The 22,351-nt window shown below is 38.2% G+C and overlaps 2 protein-coding genes across 6 annotated transcripts in view; one reads left to right on the plus strand and one right to left on the minus strand.

The window, feature by feature from the left end:
• Positions 1-19,490, plus strand: part of rfxank (regulatory factor X-associated ankyrin-containing protein) — a 21,840-nt gene extending 2,350 nt beyond the window's left edge. For 2 of the 5 annotated variants that reach the window (XM_062039239.1, XM_062039238.1), the window contains 5 exons: positions 9,896-9,991; positions 10,064-10,129; positions 12,795-12,895; positions 12,964-13,089; positions 18,976-19,490. In XM_062039239.1, the coding sequence (XP_061895223.1) occupies positions 9,896-9,991; positions 10,064-10,129; positions 12,795-12,895; positions 12,964-13,089; positions 18,976-19,335 (749 nt within the window). In that variant the 3' untranslated portion in view covers positions 19,336-19,490. The remainder of the gene's footprint in view (positions 1-9,895; positions 9,992-10,063; positions 10,130-12,794; positions 12,896-12,963; positions 13,090-18,975) is intronic. The other 3 variants (XM_062039242.1, XM_062039241.1, XM_062039240.1) reach the window with 3 other exon arrangements.
• On the minus strand, positions 18,868-21,895 carry nr2c2ap (nuclear receptor 2C2-associated protein). The gene is made up of 5 exons (XM_062039245.1): positions 21,774-21,895; positions 21,601-21,691; positions 21,420-21,525; positions 21,267-21,334; positions 18,868-19,828 (listed from the first exon to the last, which is right to left on the minus strand). The coding sequence occupies exons 1-5, from the start codon at positions 21,809-21,811 to the stop codon at positions 19,706-19,708; spliced, it is 426 nt and encodes a 141-aa protein (XP_061895229.1). The 5' UTR covers positions 21,812-21,895; the 3' UTR covers positions 18,868-19,705.
• Between the last annotated feature and the right edge of the window lie 456 nt (positions 21,896-22,351).

Consider the following 22,351-nt stretch of genomic DNA (forward strand, 5'->3'; position numbering starts at 1 on the left):
CCAGTCCACAGTGGATCTAACATAATAGTAGTGAGAGTCCAGTCCGTAGTGGGGCCAGCAGGAAACCATCCCGAGCGGAGACAGGTCAGCAGCACAGAGATGTCCCCAACTGATGCACAGGCGAGCGGTCCACCACGGGTCCCGACTCTGGACAGCCGCACTTCATCCATGGCCACCAGACCTGTGTGTCCCCCCCTCCTCCACAAGAGAGAGGGGGGCAGAGGAGAAAAGAAAAGAAACGGCAGATCAACTAGTCTAAAAAGGGGGTCTATTTAAAGTATACAAATGAGTTTTAAGATGGGACTTAAATGCTTCTACTGAGGTAGCATCTCTAACTGTTACCGGGAGGGCGTTCCATAGTACTGGAGCCCGAATAGAAAACGCTCTATAGCCCGCAGACTTTTTTGGGGCTCTGGGAATCACTAATAAGCCGGAGTTCTTTGAACGCAGATTTCTTGCCGGGACATTTGGTACAATACAATCGGCAAGATAGGTTGGAGCTAGACCATGTAGTATTTTATACGTAAGTAGTAAAACCTTAAAGTCAAAGGGCTGCACAAGCCACTACGACATCCTCGGCTCAGATCCCACATCAGGGCAAGAAAAAACTCAACCCAATGGGATACAATGAGAAACCTTGGAGGGGACCGCAGATGTGGGGACCCTCCCCCCCTGGCGACCGGTGCAATGGACGTCGAGTGGATCTAGTTCATAGTGTGAGAGTCCAGTCCATAGTGGGGCCAGCAGGGGATCATCTTGAGTCAGCAGCGCAGAGACATCATCAACTGATGCACAGATGAGTGGTCCACCCCGGGTCCCGACTTTGAACAGCTAGCGCATCATATTTGGTCACCTAATAACCTCTCCATGCAGGAGAGGGGGGCAGAGCAGAAAAGAGACGGCAGATCAACTGGTCTAAAAGGAGGGTCAATTTTTAGGAACACTAATACAATAATGTCTGAATGCTAAACAAGTTATGAGAGACCGCCTTAAAAACAGAATGGAATTTTAAAAAATGTTTTTACTGAATGAGACACCCAGAATGTACATGAAAATAAAGAATGCGGGATTTACAATATTAACTATGAACGATAAAACACTGAATATTGACAACATATGAACGTCACACCCCCTCTCGATCAACATATTTTACAATCAAGTGAAACGCAACAAAAATGCAACAAACAGCGAAATATGAACGCAAAGGGTGAAAAAAAACTAAACTAAAACTAAATTAACTGAATACAATTTTAAAACATGTCTTAAAGGCGAACTGCACTATTTGGCCGGTATATCTATTTTTAGGAACACTAATGCAAAACCTCACAATAATGTCTGAATGCTAAAAATGTTATGACAGACCGCCTTAAAAACGGAATGGAATTAAAACATTTTTTTACTGAAAGAGACACCCACAATGTACATGAAAATAAAGAATGTGGGATTTACAGTTAATATTGTAAATCCCACATTCTTTATTCTGTTTGTTGCATTTTTGTTGCGTTTCACTTGATTGTAAAATATGTTGATCGAGAGGGGGTGTGACGTTCATATGTTGTCAATATTCAGTGTTTTATCGTTCATAGTTAATATTGTAAATCCCGCATTCTTTATTTTCATGTACATTCTGGGTGTCTCAAAACATTTTTTTACTGAAAGAGACACCCAGAATGTACATGAAAATAAAGAATGTGGGATTTACAGTTAATATTGTAAATCCCACATTCTTTATTTTCATGTACATTCTGGGTGTCTCATTCAGTAAAAAAAATGTTTTGATTCCATTCCGTTTTTAAGGCGGTCTGTCATAACATTTTTAGCATTCAGACATTATTGTGAGGTTTTGCATTAGTGTTCCTAAAAATAGATATACCGGCCAAATAGTGCAGTTCGCCTTTAAGACATGTTTTAAAATTGTATTCAGTTAATTTAGTTTTAGTTTAGTTTTTTTTCACCCTTTGCGTTCATATTTCGCTGTTTGTTGCATTTTTGTTGCGTTTCACTTGATTGTAAAATATGTTGATCGAGAGGGGGTGTGACGTTCATATGTTGTCAATATTCAGTGTTTTATCGTTCATAGTTAATATTGTAAATCCCGCATTCTTTATTTTCATGTACATTTTGGGTGTCTCAAAACATTTTTTTACTGAAAGAGACACCCAGAATGTACATGAAAATAAAGAATGTGGGATTTACAGTTAATATTGTAAATCCGACATTCTTTATTTTCATGTACATTCTGGGTGTCTCATTCAGTAAAAAAAAATGTTTTGATTCCATTCCGTTTTTAAGGCGGAATATTGACAACATATGAATGTTACCCCCCCATGGCCCCTCTATCGACATATTTTACAATCAAGCGAAACGCAACAAAAATGCAACAAACAGCGAAATATGAACGCAAAGGGTAAAAAAACCCACCTAAAACTAAATGAACTGAATACAATTTAAAAACATGTCTTACAGGGGAACTGCACTATTTGGCCGGTACATCTATTTTTAGGAACACTAATGCAAAACCTCCCAATAATGTCTGAATGCTAAAAACGTAATGACAGACCGCCTTAAAAACGGAATGAAATCCAAAAATTTTTTTTACTGAATGAGACACCCAGAATGTACATGAAAATAAAGAATGTGGGATTTACAATATTAACTGTGCACGATAAAACACTGAATATTGACAACATATGAACATCACACCCCCCCTCCATCGACATATTTTACAATCAAGCGAAAGGCAACAAAAATGCAACAAACAGCGAAATATGAACGAGAAGGGTAAAAAACCCCACCTAAAACTAAATTAACTGAATACAATTTTTAAAAATGTCTTAAAGGGGAACTGCACTATTCGGCCGGTATATCTATTTTTAGGAACACTCATACAAAAACCTCACAATAATGTCTGAATGCTAAAATCATTATGGACAGACCGCCTGAAAACGGAAAGGAATTAAAAAAAAATGTTTTTACTTATTGAGACACCCAGAATGTACATGAAAATAAAGAATGCGGGATTTACAATATTAACTTTGAATGATAAAACACTGAATATTGACAACATATGAACGTCACACCCCCTCTCCATCGACATATTTTACAATCAAGCGAAAGGCAACAAAAATGCAACAAGCAGCGAAATATGAACGCAAAGGGTAAAAAAACCCCACCTAAAACTAAATTAACTGCATACAATTTTAAAAAATGTCTTAAAGGGGAACTGCACTATTTGGCCACTACATCTATTTTTAGGAACACTAATACAAAACCTCACAATAATGTCTTAATGCTAAAAACGTTATGGACAGACAGCCTTAAAACGGAATGGAATGTAAAAAAAATGTTTTTACTGAATGAGACACCCAGAATGTACATGAAAATAAAGAATGTGGGATTTACAATATTAACTATGAACGATAAAACACTGAATATTGACAACATATGAACGTCACACCCCCTCTCCATCGACATATTTTACAATCAAGCGAAACGCAACAAAAATGCAACAAATGGCGAAATATGAACGTAAAGGGTAAAAAAAACCCCACCTAAAACTAAATTAACTGAATACAATTTTAAAAAATGCTTAAAGGAGAACTGCACTTTTTGGCCAGTTTATCTATTTTTAGGAACACTAATGCAAAACCTCACAATAATGTCTGAATGCTAAAAATGTTATGACAGGACCGCCTTAAAAACGGAATGGAATTTTTACAAATGTTTTTACTGAATGAAACACCCAGAATGTACATGAAAATAAATAATGCAGGATTTACAATATTAACTATGAACGATAAAACACTGAATATTGACAACATATGAACGTCACCCCCCCTCTCCATCGACATATTTTACAATCAAGCGAAATGCAACAAAAATGCAACAGACAGCGAAATATAAACGCGAAGGGTAAAAAAAACAACAACTAAAACTAAATTAACTGAATACTATTTAAAAAAATGTCTTAAAGGCGAACTGGACTATTTGGCCAGTATATCTATTTTTAGGAACACTAATGCAAAACCTCACAATAATGTCTGAATGCTAAAAATGTTATGACAGACCGCCTTAAAAACGGAATGGAATTAAAAACATTTTTTTACTGAATGAGACACCCAGAATGTACATGAAAATAAAGAATGTGGGATTTACAATATTAACTATGAACGATAAAATACTGAATATTGACAACATATGAACGTCAACCCCCCTCCATCGACTTATTTTACAATCAAAGGGTAAAAAAAACCACCTATTTTAAAAAATGTCTTAAAGGGGAACTGCACTATTTGGCCAGTATATCTATTTTTAGGAATACTCATACAAAACCTCACAATAATGTCTGAATGCTAAAAACGTTAAGACAGACCGCCTTAAAAACGGAATGGAATTAAAAAATGTTTTTTTACTCAATGACACACCCAGAATGTACATGAATATTACAATATTAACTATGAACGATAAAACACTGAATAATGACAACATATGAACATCACACCCCCTAAGAAGGCCGACCACCCTTGGTTCCCCACCTGGGCCTCCATCGACATATTTTACAATTAAGCGAAACGCAACAAACAGCGAAATATGAACGCGAAGGGTAAAAAAACCACCTACAATCTGATATATCTGATATATCACTAATCTTTAGTACGGTGTTGTAAAAATCTCCTTCTGCGTCCGTCCCTGACACCCGCATTTCAGGCTGGCCGCTCTGGAAACACTCTGTGGAAACGCTCCCCACCCACACTGCTTGGTGCCTCGTCTGAGCTGCTGTGACTTAGATTACCATAGTAACTAATTCGATTACCATAGTAACTAATTAGATTCCAACCATTTAAATAGTTTGTATCGTTCAAAACTTACAGTCATTTGAAAACATCACTACACACCATAATAACGACTACAGTTTCCATCTTAAAGATCTAAAAAAATTATTTGGGAATGTCCGGCGGGCCAGATTGAAAAGCATAACGAACCTTAATGTGTCCAGGTCTGATCTAGAACAGTGATTATCAAGCAGTAGAGTTTTTTTTCTGGTGGTATGCCAAACAATCACTTATTCAAATATTCAAATACAGTGTTACTGTTCAAACTGTGTGTAATATTACAGTGGCCAAAAATATTAAATATACTTGTTAAATAAAACATCTACCTTAGTTGTCTTAAAGGCCTACTGAAATGAATTTTTTTTATTTAAACAGGGATAGCAGATCTATTCTATGTGTCATACTTGATCATTTCGCGATATTGCCATATTTTTGCTGAAAGGATTTAGTATAGAACAACAACGATAAAGATTGCAACTTTTGGTATCTGATAAAAAAAAGGCTTGCCCCTACCGGAAGTAGCGTGACGTAGTCAGTTGAACATATACGCAAAGTTCCCTATTGTTTACAATGATGGCCGCATGAAGTGAGAGAGATTCGGACCGAGAAAGCGACAATTTCCCCATTAATTTGAGCGAGGATGAAAGATTTGTGGATGAGTAAAGTGCAAGTGAAGGACTAGTGGGGAGTTGAAGCTATTCAGATAGGGAAGATGCTGTGAGAGCCGGGGGTGACCTGATATTCAGCTGGGAATGACTACAACAGTAAATAAACACAAGACATATATATACTCTATTAGCCACAACACAACCAGGCTTATATTTAACATGCCACAAATTAATCCTGCATAAAAACACCTGCGTGTTTGTTATGCTAGCTCCTAGCTCCTCTGCTAGCTCCTAGCTCCATAGAACACGCCAATACAATTCAAACACCTGATCAACACACACAATCACTCAGCCCAAAAGACCGTTCACCTAACCCAAGGTTCATAAAGCTTATATATTTTTAAAAAGTTACGTACGTGACGCGCACATACGGTCAAGTTATCAAATGTTTAGCAGCCAAGGCTGCATACTCACGGTACCTGATATTCAGCTGGGAATGACTACAACAGTAAATAAACACAAGACATATATATACTCTATTAGCCACAACACAACCAGGCTTATATTTAATATGCCACAAATTAATCCTGCATAATAACACCTGCGTGTTTGTTATGCTAGCTCCTAGCTCCTCTGCTAGCTCCTAGCTCCATAGAACACGCCAATACAATTCAAACACCTGATCAACACACACAATCACTCAGCCCAAAAGACCGTTCACCTAACCCAAGGTTCATAAAGCTTATATATTTTTAAAAAGTTACGTACGTGACGCGCACGTACGGTACGGTACGTGTTATGCTAGCTCCTAGCTCCTATGCTAGCTCCTAGCTCCATAGAACACGCCAATACAATTCAAACACCTGATCAACACACACAATCACTTAGCCCAAAAGACCGTTCACCTAACCCAAGGTTCATAAAGCTTATATATTTTTAAAAAGTTACGTACGTGACGCGCACGTACGGTACGGTACGTGTTATGCTAGCTCCTAGCTCCTATGCTAGCTCCTAGCTCCATAGAACACGCCAATACAATTCAAACACCTGATCAACACACACAATCACTCAGCCCAAAAGACCGTTCACCTAACCCAAGGTTCATAAAGCTTATATATTTTAAAAAAGTTACGTACATACGCAAAAAAAAGTTGCGCACATACGGTCAAGCGATCAAATGTTTAGAAGCCAAAGCTGCATACTCACAGTAGCACGTCTGCGTCTTTGTCATCCAAATCAAAGTAATCCTGGTAAGAGTCTGTGTTGTCCCAGTTCTCTACAGGCGTCTGTGTATCGAAGTCAAAAGTCCTCCTGGTTAGAGTCTCTGTTATCCGAGTTCTTCCATCTTGACTGCATCTTTCGGGAATGTAAACAAAGAAGCGCTGGCTGTGTACTGTTGTGGCTGACTACGTTCGAAAAATACGTCCATTTCGCACCGACAACTTTCTTCTTTGCTTGCTCAGCTTCCTTCTCCATAATGCAATGAACATGATTGAAACAGATTCACGAACACAGATGTCCAGAATACTGTGGAATTATGAAATGAAAACAGAGCTTTTTCGTATTGGCTTCAATGTGGAAGGCATACCCGTGTTCCCCGGTCTACGTCACGTGCATACGTCATCCTCAGAGGCGTTTCGAACCGGAAGTTTAGCGGCAAATTTAAAATGTCACTTTATAAGTTAACCCGGCCGTATTGGCATGTGTTATAATGTTAAGATTTCATCATTGATATATAAACTATCAGACTGCGTGGTCGGTAGTAGTGGGTTTCAGTAGGCCTTTAAACTCAATTTACCTGCACTGAAAACATTCCGAGTTAATTTTTCAGCAGGTTTCCAATATTCATCACTGTATGAGAACTACTTTGACAAAAAGAGAGGATAGATATTTTGTGTTTTATTAATATGGCTGACTACATTTCAATTATGCTTATTTATGAAGGAGATCTCAAATGTCAGTTATAAAAATACTAAGAGCCGAAGCAAATATTTGACCCTTTAATGTTACAGTACCTGCAAGACTCCTGTTGTGTCACTATTATAAAGCTGAACACATTATGTTTATGTTCAACAATTTAGATTCACAACTAGTGTTTTAAGAACAACCTTTTTTTTTACTGACAAGAGTTGGTGAATGACACTTAATACTACTATGTCAACATGTATCTTATTGACCTGATAGCCATATCTAGCTTACCCGTTGGAGAAAAATGATCTCCGAACTTCCGCAATTGTTCCCTTTTTATAATAAATCCGTAATTGTGGTGAAAAGTCACATTTGAAGTCTAATTTTTTTTCTAAATATGGGACGAGTCAGTTTTTCAAGGGAGTGTTGGTGACTCAAGAGGTAAGGGCTCTGATATGTCTTAGTAAACAAAATTAATACCGATTTTTTTAAGGAGCCCTTTTTTTGAGTTCTGATTATTACACTCTCCAATTGTACGTAGAGCTAAAATCCAAATATAATTTCATGATAATTTTTGTCGTATTAATTCAGTGCTTCTGTTATTTCCTCTTCCACGGCCACGAGAAGAAAACATTTTGCACCCCCCATCCCCCACTCTCTGCCGCGACTATAAATAGTATAATTTGTTTGTAAAATTGTTATAAGTACACCTCTGCATACCATTGCAGTCTTATCAACATTAAAGAAAATAAAAAAAATATACATCAACGTACAACAAAGAACAATTATTTATCAACATTGTGCCTCAATTTGCTCCGGTCACCCCGGCGACCCTGAGAAGGACAAGCGGTAGAAAATGGATAGATGGATGGGTGCCTGAATTTGCCGAAATTCCTTTTTAACTCTATAAAACTTTTTTAAATCCTTGTTTGGACTAATTATTTTTGACCAACTTGAGCCATTTGATACTGCAATGTGAATTTCTAAGTCAGGGGTGTCAACCTCATTTTAGATGGGGGGCCACATGGAGAAAAATCTACTCCCAAGTGGGCCGGACTGGTAAAATCATGGCACGATAACTTACAAATAAAGACAACTTCAGATTGTTTTCTTTGTTTAAAAATAGAACAAGCACATTCTGAAAATGTACAAATCATAATGTTGGAGGGAATTTTTTTACACTTACATGTTGCGGTTAATAGTAGTCTATCTTTATTTGTCTTTTAAATAGAATAGAATAGAATAGAATAGAATAGAAAGTACTTTATTTATCCCTGGGGGAAATTCAGCACCACAGTTCGCTCACAATAAACAATAAACACTTAGGTATTTTTTAGATGTGAATAATATAAATACCGTCTATTATACAGCATTATTCACATGTGATTAATATAAATACAGTCTATTATACAGAATTATTCACATGTGAATAATTTAAATATTCTATTATACAGCATTATTCACATGTGAATAATATAAATACAGTCTTATATACAGAATTATTCACATGTAAATAATTTAAATATAGTCTATTATACAGCATTATTCACATGTGAATAATATACATACAGTCTATTATACAGAATTATTCACATGTGAATAATTTAAATATAGTCTATTATACAGCATTATTCACATGTGAATAATATAAATACAGTCTATTATACATTGTAGTACAGTCAAAAAGGAACATATGCATTATACAGTTTGATGGCTTTCGGTATGAAGGACTTCCTGTGTCGTTCCGTGTTATTTATATTTTCTGAATGAATTATGTGATCATGTTCATCAGTCAACTCATTGGTGTTAATTTTCAATCTATCAAGATAAAACAATTATATCAATCAAATTACAGGATGTTATTTATGTAGTTTGATCATTTTCCTCGACTGATGTACTAACATTGTGTGGTTTATTTTGTATAAATGTAGCATCATCTACAAAGAGTTGCTATTGCGACATCCAGTGGACACATTTAGAACAGCTGTTTCTTTCATTCAAAAATTTCAGGTTAATTTTTATACTTTTTTTATACTAAACTCATCCGGATAAAACCTGTTCGCGGGCCTAATCCGGCCCTCGGGCCGTACGTTTGACACCCCTGATCTAAATAATTATATTTAATATAAAAACAAATAAACTCAATAAAAAAATACATTCAAATTGATCAGCAACATTAACTCAGGAGCACAATATATAAAACACTTTAACCTACAAAACAAAAATGAATAAAACAATTTGTGCCGATTTTTAAAAAAATCAAAACAATGAAGTCAGGACTAATGGCTACAATTAGTTGTATTGCAGCCATTTGTAGGCCGCCCCCACCCCACTGTTTGAGAATAACTACTACTTGAACGATGTTGTAGTTTCCATTGATGTATAGAACATATCAAACAGAGAGGTGTTACTATTCCCTCAAATAGCTAAATAAGGTAACCAACACATGGGAAAAAAACATCCTTAGAATGATGCACAATAGCACAGCACTGTAAACAAATTGTTAAATCGCTGGCAATGTGTGTGTTTCATTTCTTGTGTCGCCAGAGGATGGAGACAAGGAGAGTTTGTTGAATCATTCGGACACTCTCACTAACAGGCAGCGTGGGAATGAAATTACAGCACGCCCAGTGTCATTAGATGGTGTGTACCGCCAAATAAGTAAAGCATAAACATCTTGACTGCATTATACATGGCTTTCTTTCCAATTTCAAGGTCTGGCAATACATCAGCTTGCTGCTCAAGGCGAGCTGTCCCAATTGGAGGCACGGTTAAATAAAGGTAAGGTACAGTCGTGGTCATTAGTTTACATTCACTTGTAAAGAACATGATGTCATGGCTGTCTTGCGTTTCTAATAATTTCTACAACTCTTATTTTTTTGTGATAGAGTAATTGGAGCACATACTTGTTTGTCACAAAAAACATTCATGAAGTTTGGTTCTTTTATGAATTTGTTATGGGTCTACTGAAACTGTGACCAAATCTGCTGGGTCAAAAGTATACATACAGCAATGTTAATATTTGGTTACATGTCCTTTGGCAAGTTTCACTGCAATAAGGCGCTTTTGGTAGCCATCCACAAGCTTTTGGCAAGCTTCCGGTTTAATTTTTGACCACTCCTCTTGACAAAATTGGTGCAGTTCAGCTAAATGCGTTGGTTTTCTTACATGGACTTGTTTCTTCAGCATTGTCCACATGTTCTCAATTGGGTTTAAGTCAGGACTTTGGGAAGGCCATTCTAAAACCTTAATTCTAGCCTGATTTAGCCATTCCTTTACCACTTTTGACTTGTGTTTAGGGTCATTGTACTGCTGTAACACCCAACTGAGCCCAAGACCCAACCTCCGGGCTGATGATTTTAGGTTGTCTTGCAGAATTTGGAGGTAATCCTCCTTTTTCATTGTCCCATTTACTCTCTGTAAAGCACCAGTTCCATTGGCAGCAAAACAGGCCCAGAGCATAATACTACCACCACCATGCTTGACGGTAGGGATGGTGTTCCTGGGATTAAAGGCCTCACCTTTTCTCCTCCAAACATATTGCTGGGTATTGTGGCCAAACAGCTCAATTTTTGTTTCATCTGACCACAGAACTTTCCTCCAGAAGCTTGTATCTTTGTCCATGTGATCAGCAGCAAACTTTAGAAGAGCCTTAAAGTGTCGCTTCTGGAGCAAGGGCTTCCTTCTTGCATGGTAGCCTCTCAGTCCATGGCGATGCAAAACACGCTTGACTGTGGACACTGACACCTGTGTTCCAGTAGCTTCCAATTCATCACAGACCTGGATTTCGGTGGTTCTAGGTTGACTCTCTCTATGTCCACTACTTGCTGTACATATCCTACCAAGTCAGACTTACACTGTTTCAATGTCCATTTCTCTGATGATACAATTGTTGATAACTGAAGTGATGATAACAACCAAACCTAACCTCCTCCCCGCCCCTCCACACCCCACACCCCGGATTGTAAATAATGTAAATAATTCAATGTATATACTCTGATGATTATCTTGTGTGATGACTGTATTATAATGATAGTATATATGTGATAGTATATATCTGTATCATGAATCAAGTGGACCCCGACCTAAACAAGTTGAAAAAGTTATTCGGGTGTTACCATTTAGTGGTCAATTGTACGGAATATGTACTTCACTGTCCAATCTACTAATAAAAGTCTCAATCAATCAATCAATTAAAAAACTCTTGCTCATCCTGACCTATTTTCTCTCAGCAGCAGGTACTGTAGCTTGCGTTTTCTTCCTGATCATGGCAGTGACAAAACTGTGCCATGCACTTTATACTTATGAACAATTGTCTGCACAGTTGCTCTTGGGACCTTAAGCTGCTTGGAAATGGCTCCAAGTGACTTTCCTGACTTGTTCAAGTCAATGATTCGTTTTTTCAGATCTGTGCTGAGTTCCTTTGACTTTCCCATTGTCGCATTTGTAACCGAGTCTAATGACTGCATCACATGAGCCCTATTTAAATGGGCTCAGAGAAGTCAACAGGTGTCGTCAATCATAATCACTCACATGAAGTTAAGAGGCCATGCCATGAAACTAATTTGTTTTGATTGTAACTTTTCTACATCACCAAAATTGATAATGTATGTGACTGTATGTATACTTTTGACCTAGCAGATTTTGTCACATTTTCAGTAGACCCATAATAAATTCATAAAAGAACCAAACTTCATGAATGTTTTTTGTTACAAACAAGTATGTGCTCCAATCACTCTATCACAGCGGTTCTCAACCTTTTTTCAGTGATGTACCCCCTGTGAACATTTTTTTAATTCAAGTACCCCCTAATCAGAGCAAAGCATTTTTGGTTCAAAAAAAGAGATAAAGAAGTAAAATACAGCACTATGTCATCAGTTTCTGATTTATTAAATTGTATAACAGTGCATATAACAGAACTATTTGGGGAAAAAAGATATAAAAATAACTAAAAACTTGTTGAAAAATAAACAAGTGATTCAATTATAAATAAAGATTTCTACACATAGAAGTAATCATCAACTTAAAGTGCCCTCTTTGGGGATTGTAATAGAGATCCATCTGGATTCATGAACTGCATTCTAAACATTTCTTCACAAAAAAATAAATCTTTAACATCAATATTTATGGAACATGTCCACAAAAAATCTAGCTGTCAACACGGAATATTGCATTGTTGCATTTCTTTTCACAGTTCTTTTTGACAGACATTTAAAAAATATCTCACATACCCCTTGGCATACCTTCAAGTACCCCAAGGGGTACGCGTAGCTCCATTTGAGAACCATTGCTCTATCACAAAGAAATAAGAGTTGTAGAAATTATTGGAAACTCAAGACAGCCATTACATTATGTCCTTCACAAGTGTATGTAAACTTTTGAACCACAACTGTATATTATGGATGTCACCATTGTTTACTTATATGGAGTGATATACATTTTACAGACAGCTCACTGCTGAACAAACAGGACGAATGTGGCTTGACTCCTCTTATGTGGGCAGCGACGTTTGGGGAGAGAGCAGTGGTGGACTTTCTTCTGCAAAAGGTCAGAGGGAAGCCTATGTTGTTGAAGAAGATGTTTATTAGGACAATAACTCACTCTTCGTATATTAGGGAGCAGACCCCAGAATGATCGCGAGGAACAGAGAAAGTGCGCTTACGCTGGCCAGCTCTGGAGGCTATGTGGACATCATTGAGTCTTTACTCAGACGTGGAGTTGATGTCAACACCTACGACTGGGTACAGTGGTAATTAGCTGCTTGGTTCACATGACTTCGGCCGATTTTTTTCAGGTCCATTACCGATTATTAGTAGTCAAGGAGGCCGATAACCGATATTTGGAGCTTACAATTATTCCCAGTAAAAGTTGGCTAAACATGAGTAGAATACATCAGTAAACAGCTGGACAAGGTTTTTTAACAATGTTTTGTAGGAAATTTCAGACCAGTAGCATCATAATGTTGTGGTTAATTTAGCGTCAAAAATCATCAAGGGATTTCACAAATAATGCTGCGAGTCGAAGGAGCATCAACATTTGGAAGGAAAGAACAAGTACAATGCAATTTCATTTTCAGCACAAACCTGTTCAAGAGCAGACATACATTGTACAGGGTGACGCAACAGAACGCTGATGGGTTTCCACTTACGGCGCCCTGTAAAAGGTAGGAAAAGGTGAATACCGCGGGAGGGGGATGAGTAAAAAAAAAAATAAAAATCTATCCCAGGCTAGGTTACTATAGGGGGAGGAAAGGCTCAGGGAAAAAAAATTGATAAGCACATATGCATGTGTATATAGACATGAACATAGAAACCACAAGACTTGCAATAGGCGGGGAAGGCCGGGGGTCCTCCAGTGATGAAACTGCGGCTCTTCTGGCGCTGCTCCAACCGTCCGTCGCACCTAAGGAGTTAAGCGGTGGCAAAAGCGTGGGGTGGGGGCATGTGTGCACATGTGCAGTCCACGGTCCATGGTATGTTATGTCTATAAGCCTGGAGTCTCTCTGCAGACACAGCAAACAGAGTTCAATTCCCCAGGTGTTGTTGAAGGAGGGAGGAATTCAGAGCAGCTATCACTGTGAAGTCCCGGGGTTTGCATTTCAAAATATGGGAAATCTCCTGGGGAAATTGGTAAAAATATGGGATTCCTCTATACAATAACTCGCCATCTACTGAATTGTATTGCAGTTTATGGATTTAATACATTGTAAGTTTTCCTAAAATCAAAGAAGTTCATTTTATTTCTCATTAATGTACACTCAGCACCTCATCTTGACTAAAAAAAACCAGAAATGTAGACATGATTGCAAAATTATTAAAAAAAAGAAAAACAGAAATATGATCATGAAGTATTTAGACCCTTGGCTCTGTATTGAGTAGAAGCACCCTTTTGAGATAGCACAGCCATGGGTATTCTTGGGAATGATGCAACACATTTCTCACACCTAGATTTGGGGTTAAATGTCATTAACATTTAAACAAATGTCAAATGTCAATGCCTTGCAAATCCTCTCCAGTTCTGTCAGGTTCGATGGTAAATGTTGGTGGACAGCCATTTTCAGGTCTCTCCGGAGATGCTCAATTGGGTTTAGGTCAGGGCTCTAGCTGGGCCAGTCAAGAATGGTCACATAGTTGTGCTGAAGCCACTCCTTTGTTATTTTAGCTGTGTGCTTAGGGTCATTGTCTTGTTGGAAGGTGAACCTTCGGCCCAGTCTCAGGTTCTGATAAGGATGGGAATTTTTCAGAGATTTTCAATTCAAGGTTTTCATAAACTGTAAGCAATAAACAACATTATATCAAAAGAAGGCTTGAAATATCTTGTGTTGCATCTTATGAGCCTGGCATTATAGTAGTTTCACCTTGTAAATCTTAACCAACCTTTGCACTGTATATTTTCTAGGCAGATGACAAAGATTCTTAAAAGTTTTACAAAAAAGTTACAAAATGTTACATTGTTGTGTAATTTCCACGTTTTATTTTTGTTAAATTCTACAGATTTATTTATTTTTTCTATCCGATATGCCTCTTGAGACCTCTCTGTTGGCTTTGTAAGGTCATGTTAGCTCTAAACTAAACTAAATTGATGCTAATGCATCTTTTTTTCCAAATAAGAATCGATAAGAGAACCGATAAAGAACCAAATTGTTAAGCAGAATCCAAAGTGGAATCGGAAGCGGAAAAATCTTATCGATTTACCATCCCTAGGTCCTGAGCACTCTGGAAGATATGTTCTTCCAGGATACCTCTCTACTTGGCCACATTCATCGTTCCTTCAATTGCAACCAGTCGTCCTGTCCCTGCAGCTAAAAACACCCCCATAGCATGATGCCGCTACCACCATGTTTCACTGTTGGGAATGTAATAAGCAGTGCCTGGATTTCCCCACACAAAGCCTTTTAGAATTAACGCCAAAAAGTTCAATCTTGGTCTCATCAGACCGGAGAATGTTATCTATCATAGTCTGGGAGTCCTTCCTGTGTTTTTAAGGCAACCTCTATGCAGGCTTCCATATGTATTGCACTGAAGAGAGGCTTCCGTCAGAACACTATGCCATAAAGCCCCGACTGGTAGAGAGGGCTGCAGTGATAGTTGACTTTGTGGAACTTTCTCTCATCTCCCTACTGCATATCTGGAGCTCAACCCCAGTGATCTTTGGGTTGTTCTTCACCTCTCTCACCAAGGCTCTTCTCTCACGATTGCTCAGTTTGTCTGGACTGCCAGGCCGAGGATGAGTTGTGGTTGTCCCAAACTTCTTCCTTTCAAGGATTGTGGGCTCTTACGATCCTTGAGTGCTGCAGAAATTATTTCGTAATTTTGGCCAGATCTGTGCCTTGCCACAATTCTGTCTCTGAGCTCCTTCGACCTTGTGATTTCAATTTGCTCTGTCATGCACTGTGAGCTGTAAGGTCTTATGTAGACAGGTGTGTGCCTTTCCTAATCAAGTCCAGTCAGTTTAATTAAACACAGCTGGATTCAAATGAAGGAGCAGAACCAGCTCAAGGAGGATAAAAATGGACAGCATGTGAGTGTCACAGCAGATGGTTTGAGTGTACATTAATGAGAAATAAAATGAGCTGTTTTGATCTTAGCCGATGGCTGTAAAAATGATAAGGGTCTGTATACTTTCTGTACCCACTGTATCTCTAGTACACCTGTGTCAAAATGTAATTATCACTTACTCTTTTGTTGTTTGGATACTTTACATTAGTTTTCGGCAATACTACAAATTTGGGTTTCCAATACCAAGTAGTAACAATTGGAGTATTGTTCAAACAAATACTGATACTGAATGATATATTTAATCACAGGGATAATCAGAGAAAAATCAGGACGGTAGTAAAACATAATCAGTTGAATTTTAAAATTATTTCCTACTACTGGCTGATTTAAATCCTTTGGTTTTATGGTATTCTTGAAATCACTCATATATCCACGGACTCATTTCCTGAGTTTATAAACATTAACAAAAGCGACAAAATATTTTTTGATAGTAAAAAACATGTGATATTGACCTGATACTATACTTCTTGGTATTGTTACTGTCAATATTTATATCAATCTGTCCACCTTTGTTTACTTTCAAGAGCTTGAGCTTGCAGCTCGCAAGTATAGCATTTTTCACTATCCCTCATCTTTCAGTGATAATGAACGGTACTTGCGAGAAACGTAAGTTTATTTGCCGCCACGGAGGTGATGATTGCCGACTTGAAAGTGGCTTTGCACTGTCGAAGGACATTACCCGCTAACGATGATGCTCCATTGCGTTGACGTGTTTGTTCTTGTGTTGCTGTCACCTTTGCGGGACGCAGCTAGAATGTGTCAACATGTATCATCACAATATAACGATAGCATTATCAGGACTGCATGATTTTGAGAAAAAAACCTAATTGCAATTTTTCTGTCAAATTGCGATTTTTTTTTTTAATACATACAAATGTATAAAACTGAAAATACTGAGTGAAGGATGAAATGTTACTTTTAGACTGTCAATCAACATGTTTTTGTCTCAAGGTGCCGCACATTAGAACAATATGCAATAATTTACTTTCAAAACTACTTGGCTTTCTGCTTACTGACTCAAAGCTTTTGTCCACATCATGCTCTTACACTAATCAACTATACAGGCCTGTTAATAATGTAATATAATACATAATAATAATGCAAGTAACCTTTTAAAAAAAAAAATTAAGTTTTATTTCCCATTACAATATAATTGTTTGCTGCTTTTGGGGCGGTATAGCTCGGTTTGTAGAGTTGCCGTGCCAGCAACTTGAGTGTTCCAGGTTCGATCCCAGCTTCTGCCATTCTAGTCACTGCTGTTGTGTCCTTGGGCAAGACACTTTACCCACCTGCTCCCAGTGCCACCCACATTGGTTTAAATGTAACTTAGATATTGGGGTTTCACTATGTAAAGCGCTTTGAGTCACTAGAGCAAAGTGCTATATAAATATAATTCACTTCACTTTACCATTGCACTGTAATTGAAAGGTAAATAACTGTTATTCTAGATAAACCAACAAAAATAACCTCAGCCTCTTGTTACATAATCGCAATATTTAAAACATTGATGTGCCTCACAATACAAAGGTCCTGGGTTCGATCCTGGGCTCGGGATCTTTCTGTGTGGAGTTTGCATGTTCTCCGTGGGTTCCCTCCGGGTACTCTGGCTTCCTCCCACCTCAAAAGACATGCACCTGGGGATAGGTTGCTTGGCAACACTAAATTGGCCCGAGTGTGTGAATGTGAGTGTGAATGTTGTCTATCTGTGTTGGCCCTGTGATGAGGTGGCGACTTGTCCAGGGTGTACCCCGCTTTCCGCCCGAATGCAGCTGAGATAGGCTCCAGCACCCCCCGCGACCCCGAAAGGGACAAGAGGTAGAAAATGAATGGATGTCGATAATGTTATGGTACGTTAAACATATGTATCTTATTGCAATCGAAGAACAATTGTGTCCTTAAATAAAATAATGAACATACTAGACAACTTGTCTTTTAGTAATAAGCAAGCAAACAAAGGCTCCTAATTAGTCTGCTGACATATGCAGTAACATATTGTCATTTTCCATTCTATTATTTTGTCAAAATTATGAAGGACAATCTGTAAAAATTAATTATTAATCCACTTGTTCATATACTGTTAATATCTGCTTACTTTCTCTTTTAACATGTTGTATCTACACTTCTGTTAAAATGTAATAATCACTCATTCTTCTGTTTGGATGCTTTACATTAGTTTTGGATGATACCACACATTTAGGTATCGATCCGATACCAAGTAGTTACAGTATCATACATCGGTCATATTCAAAGTCCTCATGTGTCCAGGGACATATTTCCTGAGTTTATAAACATAATATGAAAAAGGAAAATATATTTTGTGACGATAAAAAATATTGATGTAATCATAGTATCGACTAGATACGCTATTGTACTTGGTATCATCACAGTGGATGTCAGGTGTAGATCCACCCATGGAATTTGTTTACATTCCGCCGCTCTAGCTTTTGTTAGCGGTGACGCCGGTGAGCTATTGTAGCCTCCTACGGTGTGTAGTGAAGCATGTTTACCTATTCCTCATCCTGCAGGGATGATACTTGTAAGAAACGCACTTTATTTGTCATCATGAAGGCGAGGATTAGTGATTTAGAAGTATCTAAAATACTGCCGACTGCGGATGGATGCTTGCTGCTACCTCGCCATGTCTTAAAGCACCTCTTCCTGAGGGCGTTTCAGTGTTATAACTTCACCTTTATCGTCAGTTTTTAGGCCAAAATGCGTCTGTTCTCCCTTTTCTGTCTACACTGTGTGTGCTTGTAAGTACTCCGTGATTGTGAGCTGCCAAACATGCTCCTCTGCTCGTAAAACCAGCAATGTCACGACGTGACGTCATACCCGGGAACCGGTACTTTTCAAACAGTATAGTACCGTTTTTTTGATTCCTTAGTACCGCGATACTATACTAGTACCGGTGTACCGTACAACCCTAATATATACATACACACACACACACATTCCTGCATACTATAGCATCCCTTTTATTTAGAGGTGTAACCAAATGGTTCAAGACAAAGCTCAAGTCTGACACTGAGACAAAGTTGTGATTGCTTGTTGACAATGTTTTGTTCCTAGAACGGTGGGACTCCTCTTCTGTATGCCGTTCGAGGAAACTATATTAAATGTGTCGAGGCACTTTTAGGTACATCAAAGTACATGTTGCACTTCTGCCAATTCTCTGACTTTCCTATTAAAATGTTCATTCTGTTTGTTTTTACAGCCAACGGAGCTGACATGACCACCGAGTCGGAGTCTGGCTACAGTGCGATGGCGTTGGCAGTTGCTCTTGGGCACAAAAGGAGTAAATATCATCATCATCTGAACCCTTTTTATTGCTGCGTTGCTCTTAAGCTTATTTTTTGTGTGTATCCCAGTTCAGAAAGTGTTAGAGGCCCACATCCTGAGACTCTACAAGCCAGCACGGCGCTAAAATAAACCACTATTGTAGGTATAAACCAAGATGGCAACAAATGTACAAAATGTTTGTTTTACAAGACAGCGTAAGAAAAATGATCTATACTTGGCAATTGTACAGCAATAGTGCTGTTCACCAGCAATGAAATGATCAAATAAATGTATTTTTATATGGAGTTTTCCACTGGAATGATGATTATCCTCCACGATACTATTTGAGACTGAATCCACAGTACAGTGCCTCTGGTGGTTATAGCCAAGTAGTGCACTCCATCTTGACTCAAATTCCATTCAGGAAGTGGAGGAACATGGTCACAGACATCCAATGTCCTGGATATTTCACAAATGCTACATTTTCTCTTCGGCTCACTGGTGAGCGGACAAACTATGGTCATGTGGCTTTCTCCCCCAGGATATCCAAAGAATAAATAATGATTCTTCCAAAAAAGTCGGCACTGTTCTCAAACAGTATTTTGGCTCTGTCCACAGCGGGGGCCTCCTGTATGGGAAAGCAGTGGGTGTGGAGTTAAGTCAAGATAAACTTTGGTTTTTATTCTGTCCTTCTGCCATTAAACTCATTGAATCATCAGCGGTGACGAAATACATGCTCAAGATAATATTATTCAGTGCTAAAAATAAAAGAGAAAGCAAATGTGCAGCTTTTAAAGTTACAAGTGCAAGTCACGTTACTATTTGACTACATTGTTCTGAGGGTCATATTTACATAAAGGTAAGACTATATTAGCAATTTTAACCAAGTTACTATTATAGTTATGAAGTAATACATGTAAACATAAGCAATATCTTTCCGCTAGTCAAAGATTCTCTAAATAAAAAGGGCCTGCTGCTGTTCTTGAGGTCCTAAAACTAGTCAAATATGTATATTTTTTATGACAAAGGCACTTAAACGTCAATAATTCTGTAGTCCAGTGTTTTTTAACCATTGTGCCGCGGCACACTAGTGTGCTGTGAAATACAGATTGGTGTGCCGTGGGAGATTATGTAATTTCACCTATTTAGGGTAAAAATATTTTTTGCAAACAAGGAATTATAGTCTGCCGTTGTTGAGTGTCGGTGCTGTCTAAAGCTCGGCAGCGTAACTGTGTTATACTCTTCCATATCAGTAGGTGGCAGCCGGTAGCTAATTGCTTTGTAGATGTTGGGAACACGCTGTGTGAGACGACGAGGGTTTGTCGTCGTACCTAATGCATAAACCAAAAATAAATAAAAGGTGAGTGCCCCTAAGAAAAGGCATTGAAGCTTAGGGAAGGCTATGCAGAACAAAACTAAAACTGAACTGGCTACAAAGTAAACAAAAACAGAATGCTGGACGACAGCAAAGACTTGCTGTGGAGCAAAGAAGGATAGCAACAACTTCAATAGTCTTGATTGCTACAACAAAGCAGATGCAGGGAATAGCGTTTAAGGAAGACATGAAACTGCTACAGGAAAACACCAACAAAACAGGAAAAGCCACCAAAATCGGAGCGCAAGACAAGAACTAAAGCACTACATACAGGAAAAGAGCAAAAAACTCAAAATTAGTCATGGTGTGATGTGACAGGTCGTGACAGTACACCTACCTTGAGACAAGAGCTATAGTGATGCATGGTAGGTTATGGTTTAAAGTCGTATCCAACAATTGCGACAACGACTTTTTACTGTCAACCGAGTTTCTTTTTTTAATGATTTCTGCTGGTGGTGTGCCTCCGGATTTTTTCAATGAATAAAATGTGCCTTGGCTCAAAAAAGGTTGAAAAACGCTGCTCTAGTCAATATGACAGCAATGCAATGCTGTTTTCAGAAATACATATCGGTTGCTTTCCCGTTTTGGACTGAACTCACGGGTTTGCCTTGCAACTTATATTTAGGTATCATATAATAGGAAAAACAAAATTAAAGTTTTTAAATTTGTCTGAAAACATCTGAGCTAACCATTAGATAAAGGATATCTGAAGACAGTTGTTGTCTTCTGGGTAAAAATGACTCATCACTGTAAACTCTCCACCTTTTAAACAACCTGCAGACAACGACAGGGTAGGAAAAACTCACATTTTAGAGAATAGAGCAGAAAATAATGATTTTAAGCAGTCTGCAAATCTTACCTTCCAGTCTGCATGTTTTGGCTGAAAAACCACCCTGAAACTGAACTTTTAACTCAGACACCATAATCGGCTGGGGGAAGTCCAAAATCAACCACTGACGTTCACCCTGGAAAAAAATGAAAACATTAACGGCCATAAAATGACAGCACAGTATATTTGCTACAAAAAATTCATGACTTGCCTGGTCTGAATTCCAGCATGTCTCTTCATTGCTGTCAAACATGTACTTCTTCCCATACTGCTTTACGTCTCTGTTTAGGACTGAGCTCACCCTGCAAAATATCAAAAAAACATCTCATATTAAACTTAAATACGTTTCTACATGACAATATATCCGTTTATCATGACAAATACCTGCATTGCGTCTCACGACACAACAGTGAGGCAGCCATATTGCAGAGGCACACTCTGCCGTCAACCGGGACGGTGCTTTTTTTTCAAATTTTACGACAGTGCCTCTTGCTTGCCGTTACAACTCTACCCGCTAGATGGCGACCAGGTGCCGTCCATATAAGCAATGGCGTCTATCTCGTCTTGGAAATAGTTTTAATAAATGTGGACGACAATGAAAGATAAATCCAGATAAAGGTCGTACATTTGGCGCCGGACACGAGGCAAAAAAGGTAAAAGAAATATAAATTGCAAACGTATACCTTTTAATACTAATCATATGACAGTGGGTTCTATGTTATTCAATTGTACTTTTATGCTTTAATGTTCACACTTTTGACAGTATGGGATCGATAAACGGGTTATTATGTCAAGTAGTTAAGATTAAGCATTTGGTTTGATTTAAAGCAGCACTAATATTTTTACTGCTTTGCAAGATTGTGTGTGTGTGTGTGTGTGTGTGTGTGTGTGTGTGTGTGTGTGTGTGTGTGTGTGTGTGTGTGTGTGTGTGTGTGTGTGTGTGTGTGTGTGTGTGTGTGTGT

This window comes from Entelurus aequoreus, linkage group LG27, assembly GCF_033978785.1.
Source record: "Entelurus aequoreus isolate RoL-2023_Sb linkage group LG27, RoL_Eaeq_v1.1, whole genome shotgun sequence".
Lineage (NCBI taxonomy): Eukaryota > Metazoa > Chordata > Actinopteri > Syngnathiformes > Syngnathidae > Entelurus > Entelurus aequoreus.